Source organism: Chamaea fasciata, unplaced genomic scaffold, assembly GCF_029207755.1.
Source record: "Chamaea fasciata isolate MVZ Bird 193981 ecotype frontalis unplaced genomic scaffold, bChaFas1.0.hap1 SCAF_27, whole genome shotgun sequence".
NCBI lineage: Eukaryota > Metazoa > Chordata > Aves > Passeriformes > Sylviidae > Chamaea > Chamaea fasciata.
Window position 1 is genome coordinate 4,867,909 of NW_027094112.1, and position 9,379 is coordinate 4,877,287.

General features: G+C 49.6%; 1 protein-coding gene across 1 annotated transcript; it reads left to right on the forward strand.

The window, feature by feature from the left end:
- Window positions 1-3,954: 3,954 nt before the first annotated feature.
- On the forward strand, window positions 3,955-8,263 carry HOXB13 (homeobox B13). The gene is made up of 2 exons (XM_066204810.1): window positions 3,955-4,378; window positions 8,004-8,263. Exons 1-2 carry the CDS (start codon window positions 3,955-3,957, stop codon window positions 8,261-8,263), a joined length of 684 nt encoding a protein of 227 aa, XP_066060907.1.
- Window positions 8,264-9,379: the final 1,116 nt, after the last annotated feature.

Below are 9,379 nucleotides of genomic sequence, written 5' to 3' on the forward strand. Positions count from 1 at the left end.
TCTCTGTTCCCCTGCCAGCGATTTCTTCAAAGCATCCACCCCAAAAAATATATAAAAAAAAATTTTCTCTGTAAAGTCCAAATTCGGCTCCTCCCGGCACTCCCGAGAGAAAAACATTCGCACCTATAACCCCCGAAACTTCCGGGGCTGCCCGTGAGGTGGGGAAGGAGGAGCCGCAGCTGAGGGGAGAAGTGAAAAACAAAAAGAAAAATTAAAAATAAAAAAAAAAGGATAAAAATGATCAAAAAACATTCGCCTTGATTTTTTTTTTTTTCCCCTCCCCGAAAATATTTGCCAGAATCAGCAAGCCAAGAGCCGGGCTCCCCTCCAGACCCAGGATCCAATTTTCCAGCCATTGATTATTTCCAAACGTGAAGCCTTTGAGTAGTTCCAATTTCATTTTTTCTTTTTTTCCCCTTCCTCCTCTTCAAACTGCTTTGGGGTTTGGGTTGGGTTTGGTTTTCTTTGTTTCTTTTGTGTTTTGTAATGACGGTTCGGGTTCAATTGCTTAAAAAAAAAAAAATGAAAACATAGGCTCTTAAAAAGTTGTTCCAGAGATTTTTTTTTTTTCCAGGCTCCAGATGGGATGAATATTAAATAAATCCTATGGAGAATTTAATAAAAGAACGGCTGCAAACCGATAAGAGATTTGATAATTTCCATGAGAGAAACGGGGGAAGAATTCAGAGGGTTTTATTCCCCTTGAAGATAAACCCGCTGCTCTTGCTTTAAACACTGAATTTTCCCTCCGTAAAATCTCCCGAGAAGGAAAATCCGACGATAGGTTTGGAAATCGCTTTTTTTTTTTTTTTTTTTTCAAACGGCTCCCGCGGCAAAACCTGCTCGAAATTTTCCGCGGTCTTAAAAGCAATTTGGGGGAAAAAGAAACTGTAATAAATTAACCCAAAGGCATTTTTTTGAGGGGGTGAAAAAGGGAAATTTCTCCTCGGGGCGGCATCCGCGGGGCCGGGACAAAGCCCCGCTCGCCGGGGAAAAGGGAATAAAATCCAATTTAAATCCAATTTTGGCTCCTTCTCCTGATTTTTCGAGGTGTCCGTGCGCCGACGATCCCTTTCCTCCTTTCCTTCCTCTCCTTAAAAACCCAACCAAATCAAAGGGGAAAATTAAAGCGCTGAAAGAACCCGCAGGAAAAATAAATCCCCCCACCCCGAGGCACTGAAAACCCAACAAATCAAAGGGAAATTAAAGGGCAGGAAAATCCTCAGCCGATCCCGAAAAATTCCAAATTCAGCCTCAAAAATGCCCCAAATCCGGAGTTTTTCCTCCCTAAAAAAAAAAAAAAAACCACCTCGGGAAGCTCGGGAATCCTCAAAGGTTTTTAACTTTCAACTTGGCCTTGACCTCGGGGGCTCCTCCCGACCTTTTCCCGCCGGGAATGGGGCGAGACTTTGGGCAAACACCGAATTATGGGGCCGGGGGCGAGCGGGGAGGGGGGAAAGGGGCAGAAAACGGGGCGGGGGAAGGTTGAAAATTTGATTTTTGAAGAGATTGTTGTTGTTGTTGTTTTTCCCCCTGAGGGAATTGAAAATCAGTGAGTGGATTTTTTTTTTTTTTTAAGGGGTGGATTTGGGGCATTTGGGGATCTTTCCCTATTGGGGAAATAGGGGAAAATATGGGATTATATTCATTATTTCCTTATATTTCCTTAAATATTTGGAGTAGAAAAGAGATTGGGGACGGTTGAAACTGCTCGGATTTTTGGGGTTTTTTATTTGATTATTTTGGGGTTTTTCCCCCTCTGAGGGAATTGAAAATCAGCGAGTGCAGAGATTGTGGTGGAGTTTTTTTCGGGTTTTTTAGGAGTGGAATTGGGGTATTTGGGATCTTCCCCTATTGGGAAATATGGGAAATATAAGAATATATTCATTATTTCCTTATATTTCCTTAACACTGGGGGTATTTGGGATCTTTCCCTATTGAGGAATAGGGGAAAATATAGGAATATATTCCTTATTTCCCTGTATTTCCCTAATATTTGGGGTATTGGGGATCTTTTCCTATTGGATATAGGGGAAAATGTAGGAATATATTAATTATTTCCCTCTATTTCCCTAATATTGGGGATATTTCCCTGCTTGGGGTATTTGGGATCTTTCCCTATTGGGGAATAGGGGAAAATATGGGAATATATTCCTTATTTTCCTATATTTCCCTAATATTTGGGGTATTTGGGATCTTTCCCTATTGGGAAATGGGGGGAAACGTAGGAATATATTCATTATTTCCTTATATTTCCCTAATATTGGGGGCTTTTTCTCTGCTTCCAGCAGTGAAATTAGGAATTTCTTTTCCCGTCTGCCATCATCATTCCTAACCCTCATTCCCACCCGATTTCTGTCCCTGCGTTGTCGAGGTCCGGTGGCCCAAAACCCGGCAAAAACGGGATTTTTAAAAATTATTTAATTTTATTTTTGTTTGGTTTCGATTGTTTTTGGGGTCAGGAGGCAGAAATCTCCCGGTTCATTCACACGAAGGTAAAGATGAGCCGGAGCCTTTTGGGGGAAATCTCGGCGAAGATTTTCCCGAGCGAAGATTTCCCCAAGCAAGAAAACAGAGGGGGGAAAGGGGGAATAACCCCATAAAATCAAAGTAAATCCCACCGTGTGTCCGGACAATTAAAAATACCTGGATGGTTTCGAGCGGGCAGTGATCAATAATTCTTTTATTCACTCCCAAACCTTCCCAGCCCCAGGGGCTCCCTCATCTCCACATCCGTCTGTCCTTCCTCATCCTCTCCACCTGTCCTGGAGCCCCAAAAGGGATTTTCTGCTTAATTTTCCAACCTCTTTCCCTTTGGGATGTCCACAGGGCCTATTCTGGGGTATTCCAGCACCTCTGCAGGGTTTTTTTTTTTTGAGATTCCAGAGCTTGTTTTGACCTCTCCCCTGATTTTCAGGGTCCTGAGGGCATAGTGCTTTCCGCAGGGGGAAAGAATTGGGATTTTTTTTTGAGGGGGATAAAATCCCTGAGGATTTTGAGGAAAGGAAGAACGAGGCTGGGGAAGGTCCCGTTCCCAGGGGTCCAAAACTGGCCCATTTAGGGGTCCCGAGCTCTGTGGGGGCTCAGCAGAAACCCCCAGATCTTCGAGGGAATAATTTTTTTTTTTAAATTAAAAAATAATAAAAATAAAGGTTCTTTCAATCCGAGCCCTCATTTCCCCCCCCCCCAGGCTCCTGATCGTCCCATTCCTTGCCCTCCCTCTTTTCTTTTCCCCCCAATTCCCCCACCTCTAAATCCCCCCCAGAATTTTTCATTTTTCATTTCCAAGGCGCAGCAGCTCAAGGAGCCACATCCGCGTCCCTTCCTTTCACATGAGGGGGGAGTCCCCTCCTCCTCCTCCTCCTCCTCCTCCTCCTCCTCTTCTTCCTCCTCCTCCTCCTCCTCCTCCTCCTCGCCCCTCCCAATAAAACCATTTTCGCAATTTCTCCGGCGCTTTATTGAGGCCGAAGGAATTTTTTTTTTTTTTTTTTTTTGCCATACTGTGTTGGAATTTTTTTCTTTTCCTTTTCTTTTATCTTGGTGCCGGGCTGGATTTATTTCTTTTATTTTTTTTTTTTTTTCCTTGTCCCCCCCCTCCTTCCCCCTCCCCTCCTCTTCCCTCCAGCACCGTCCAATGAGCGAAACCTCCGCCCGTCGCGTCAGGCCGGCCGGGCAAAGGAGGGAGGGAAAAAAACCCGCTTTGGGGGCGGCTCGAAGCCCTTTTTAAAAAGCTGCGGGGCCCCCCCTCGGGCCGGGCAGTGCCCGGGGCTGCCCAGCAGCCGCTCCCCACCTCCCCATGCCCCGGCACACATGCAGCCCCCCGGCCTCGAGGGGCTCCTGCCTCCGGGGCTTCACCCCGGCCAAACCCGGGGGCTCCTTCCTCCTCCTCATCCTCCTCCTCATCCTCCTCCTCACCCCGCCCCGAGCCTGTCAGGCTCCTCGCCTCCCCCCGGGATGAACCCCGGCTATCCCCCGGAGGCTCCGGCCGAGCCCCCCAAAGCCGCGGCGGGTCCCTACGGTTACCTGGGCGGCGGCTTCTACTCGTGCCGCGTGTCCCGAGCCTCGCTCAAGCCCTGCCCGCCTCAGGGCACCTTCCCGGCCGAGAAATTCCTGGAGGGCGGCGGGGGAAGCGAGGATTTCCAAAGCCGCCCGGCCGAGTTCGCCTTTTACCCCGGGTACGGGGCTCCGTACCAGCCCGTGGCCGGTTACCTGGACGTGTCGGTGGTGCCGGCGCTGGGCGAGCCCCGGCATGAAGCCCTGGTGCCCGTGGATGGAGGTTATCACCAACCCTGGGCGCTCGGGGGAGGCTGGAGCGGCCAAATGTGCTGCCCCAAGGAGCAGGGCCAGGCTGGCTTCCTCCTGAAATCCGCGTTCGCAGGTAAAAAAATCTGGGGAGGAGGGTGGGGGGGGTGGCGGGGTGTAAAGGGTTAAAATTCGCCGGGGTTGCATGGGGGTTTATTGGGGATTTTTCAATAGTTTTAATGTTAATTTTAAAGTTCCATGTTCGTTTTAATTGTATTTTTAATTTATTTTTATTCTTATTCTTATTCCTGTTCCTGTTCTTATTCCTATTCCTATTCCTATTCCTATTCCTATTCCTATTCCTATTCCTATTCCTATTCCTATTCCTATTCCTATTCCTATTCCTATTCCTATTCGTCTTCCTATTCCTATTCCTCTTCCTATTCCTATTCCTGTTCCTATTCCTATTCCTATTCCCGTTCCTATATTTTTTATCATAGGGGGTCGTTGTCGCTGTGCTGGGGGGTTTGGTTGAGAGCTGGAGGGGATTAAGGTTCACAAAATAATAGTAATTATTATGAATTATAATAATTGGATTTATCGCGGCCGTTTCTAATTCCGGGCAGGGAGGCGGAAGGTGATTGATGGCGGTTTGGAGGATTCTCGGAATTCAAAGGATGATTTATCGGGGTTCAGACGAGCGTTTATGGGAATTCGAGGGATGTTTTCTCGGAATTCAAACCATCGTTTCTCGGGGTCCAAATCGTCTTTTATTTGGGGTTCAGATGATAATTTATCAGGACTCAAATGACCATTTATTGGGGTCCCAAGTGAGCGTTTATTTGGGTTCAGATGATCATTTATCGGGGTACAAATAATCATTTATCGGAGTATCGATGTCGATATCATGGAGGTTCAGAAGATGACATTACGGGGGTTCAGCCAGTGATCTTTTTCGGGGTCACACTGATATTTTTGGGGTTCAAACGACGATATTTTTGGGGTTCGCACACTGATATTTCAGGGTTCAGACACTGATATTTTGAAGGTTCATACGATTTCATTTTGGGGGTTCACACACTGATATTTCAGGGTTCAGACCCTGATATTTTGGATGTCCAGACACTGATATTTTGGAGGTTCAGACACTGATATTTTGAAGGTTCATACGATTTCATTTTTAGGGTTCAGACTATGATTTTTTAGGGTTCACACAAGGATATTTTGGGGGTTCACACACTCATATTTCAGGGTTCAGACCCTGACATTTTGGAGGTCCAGACATTGATATTTTGGAGGTCCAGACACTGATGTTTTGGGGGTTCAGACACTGATATTTTGAAGGTTCATACGATTTCATTTTTAGGGTTCAGACTATGATTTTTTAGGGTTCACACAAGGATATTTTGGGGGTTCACACACTCATATTTCAGGGTTCAGACCCTGACATTTTGGAGGTCCAGACATTGATATTTTGGAGGTCCAGACACTGATATTTTGGGGGTTCAGACACTGATATTTTGAAGGTTCATACGATTACATTTTTAGGGTTCAGACTATGATTTTTTAGGGTCCAGACCCTGATATTTTGGATGTCCAGACACTGGTATTTTGGATGTCCAGACACTGATATTTTGGGGGTTCAGACAATGATATTTTGAAGGTTCATACGATTTCATTTTTAGGGTTCAGACTATGATTTTTTAGGGTCCAGACCCTGATATTTTGGATGTCCAGACACTGATATTTTGGGGGTTCAGACAATGATATTTTGAAGGTTCATACGATTTCATTTTTAGGGCTCAGACTATGATTTTTTAGGGTTCACACACTGATATTTGGGGGGTTCACACACTGATATTTTGGGGTTCACACGGTGACATTTCCCTCCCCGGGGTGACCCCGCTCCAGGCCGGGGGGTTTTGGGGGGCTCCCAGGAGCTCGGGGTGGGGGGCGGCAGAGGAAGAGGAGGGGCCTTGAGGTTGCTGAAACAGCAGCGAACATTAATTAACGTGATTAATTAAAGTGATTAATTAAAGTGCGCTGGTCACGCCGCTGATCTGCCGGTACCTGCATTTCACCAGCACAAAAATAAAGTTTAAAAAAAACCAAAAACAAACAAACAAACAAAAAAAATCACCCCAGGGCATTAAAACCAAATCTTTAAATACCGAGAGGGGGAATACAGAACTGAAAAATCTTTACATTTCAATAGGGACAATATGGAACTTTAAAATCTTCTGTTACCAAGAGGGAAATATAAAAGTTAAAAAAATCTTTCAATATTTAGAGGGAGAATATAGAACTTTTAAATCTTTAAATACTGAGAGGGAGAATACAGAACTTCAAAATCTTTCAATACCAAGAGAGAGAATATAGAGTTTAAAAATTTTCAGTACCAAGAGGGAAAACATCGAACTCCAGAAATTTTAAATACCCACAGGGAGAACATAGAACTTTAAAATCTTTCAGTACGAAGAGGGACAATATAAACTTCAATTATTTTTGAATGCTGAGAGGGAGAATGTAGAATTTCAGAAACTTTCAATGCAAACAGGGACAACATAAAACTTTATTTATTTTTTTTTTTAAATACCGAGAAGGAGAATATAGAACTTTAAAAATCTTTCAATACCAAGAAGGGCAATACAGAACTTTAAATTTTATATATTTTTTTTTAATAACGAGAGGGAGAATATAGAACTTTAAAATCCTTAAATATCAAAAGGGAAAACATAGAAATTCAAAAACTTTTAAAAGCGACAACAGCGAACTGAACGTTTTCAAGCCTCACCGTTCCCAGTGGGCTCAGGGAGCGGCGGTTTTTGGGGATCCAGGTGGGTTTGGGGGTGTTTTGGGGGACCCAGATGGTCTCGGGGGTGTTTTTGGGCATCCGGGTGGGTTCGGGAGGGTTTTTGGGCACCCGGGCAGTCCCGGGGCAGTTTCTGGGGACCCGGGAAGTCCCGGGGATGTTTTTGGGGACCCGGGCAGTCCCGGGGTGGGTTTTGGGGACCCGGTCGGGTTCGGGAGGGTTTTTGGGGACCCGGGCAGTCCCGGGTCAGTTTTTGGGACCCGGGCAGTCCCGGGGATGTTTCTGGGGACCCGGGCAGTCCCGGGGCAGTTTTTGGGGACCCGGGAAGTCCCGGGGATGTTTTTGGGAACCCGGGCAGTCCCGGGGATGTTTTTGGGGACCCGGGCAGTCCCGGGGATGTTTTTGGGGACCCGGGCAGTCCCGGGGCAGTTTTTGGGGACCCGGGCAGTCCCGGGGATGTTTTGGGAACCCGGGCAGTCCCGGGGATGTTTTTGGGGACCCGGCCGGGTTCGGGAGGGTTTTTGGGACCCGGGCAGTCCCGGGGCAGTTTTTGGGGACCCGGGCAGTCCCGGGGCAGTTTTTGGGGACCCGGGCAGTCCCGGGGATGTTTTGGGAACCCGGGCAGTCCCGGGGATGTTTTTGGGGACCCGGCCGGGTTCGGGAGGGTTTTTGGGAACGCGGGCAGTCCCGGGTCAGTTTTTGGGGACCCGGGCAGTCCTGGGGATGTTTTGGGAACCCGGGCAGTCCCGGGGCAGTTTTTGGGGACCCGGGCAGTCCCGGGGATGTTTTGGGAACCCGGGCAGTCCCGGGGATGTTTTTGGGGACCCGGCCGGGTTCGGGAGGGTTTTTGGGAACCCGGGCAGTCCCGGGGATGTTTTTGGGGACCCGGGCGCCCCGGGGCTGTTTTGGGGGCCCCCAGCAGTGACCCCACGGTGTCCCCACCCCGCAGAGCCGGCGGGCCCGTGTCCCCAGGAGGGCTGCGCCTTCCGGCGGGGCCGCAAGAAGCGGGTGCCCTACAGCAAGGGGCAGCTGAAGGAGCTGGAGAAGGAGTACGCCAGCAGCAAATTCATCACCCGCGACAAGAGGAGGAAGATCTCGGCCGCCACCAACCTGAGCGAGCGGCAGATCACCATCTGGTTCCAGAACCGCCGCGTCAAGGAGAAGAAAGTGGTGGCCAAGGTGAAAAACAGCGCCGGCGGCACGCCCTGAGGGGGACGAGTGTGACACCGGGACCCCCGGGTTGTCACCGGGAGCCTCGGGTTGTCACCGGGACGCTCCTGTTTGTCATCGGGGCACCTGGCCACCCCGTTTGTCACCGGGACATCGGGACCCCCCCCCCCTCCCCTTTGTCATTGGGACATTGGGACCCCCGGGTTGTCACTGGGACCCTTCTTTTGTCATTGGGACATCAGGACCCCCCCTTTTGTCATCGGGACCCCCCTTTTGCCACCGGGACCCCCCTTTGTCACCGGGACCCCCCTTTTGTCACCGGGACCCCCAGTTTGTCACCAGGACTCCCCTTTTGTCACCGGGGCACAGGGACACTCCTGTTTGTCATAGGGAATTGGGACACCCTCTTTGTCACCGGGACACTCCACTGGTCACCGGGACACTGGGACCCCTCCTTTTGTCACTGGGACATCGGGACCCCCCATTGTTTGTCACCGGGACCCCCCGTTTGTCACCGGAATCCCCCTTTGTCACCGGGGCACCGGGACACTCCTGTTTGTCGTTGGGACACCGGGACCCCCCGTTTGTCACTGGGACACCCCCTTGGTCACCAGGACCCCCTGTTTGTCACCAGGACCCCCCTTTTGTCACCAGAACCCCACATTGGGTCACCAGGATCCCCATTTGTCCCCGGGACCCCCCTTTTGTCATTGGGACCACACGTTGGTCATCGTGACCCCCATCCCCCCGTTTGTCACCAGGACCCCCCGTTTGTCACCAGGACCCCCCTTTTGTCACCAGAACCCCACATTTGGTCCCCAGGGCCCCCCATTCGGTCACCAGGATCCCCATTTGTCCCCGGGACCCCCCTTTTGTCATTGGGACCACACATAGGTCATCGTGACCCCCATCCCCCCGTTTGTCACCAGGACCCCCCATTTGTCACCAGGATCCCCCGTTTGACCCCGGGACCCCCCCATTTGTCACCGGGGCCCCACATTTGTCACCAGGATCCCCCGTCTGTCACCAGGACCCCCTGTTGGTCACCAGGACCCTACATTTGTCCCCAAGACCCCCCAAAAAGCGGGGACCCCGCCCGCTGTGCCCTTCGCTCCTCCCTCACACCAGAGCGCTCCAAAGATTCCCAAATCCGAC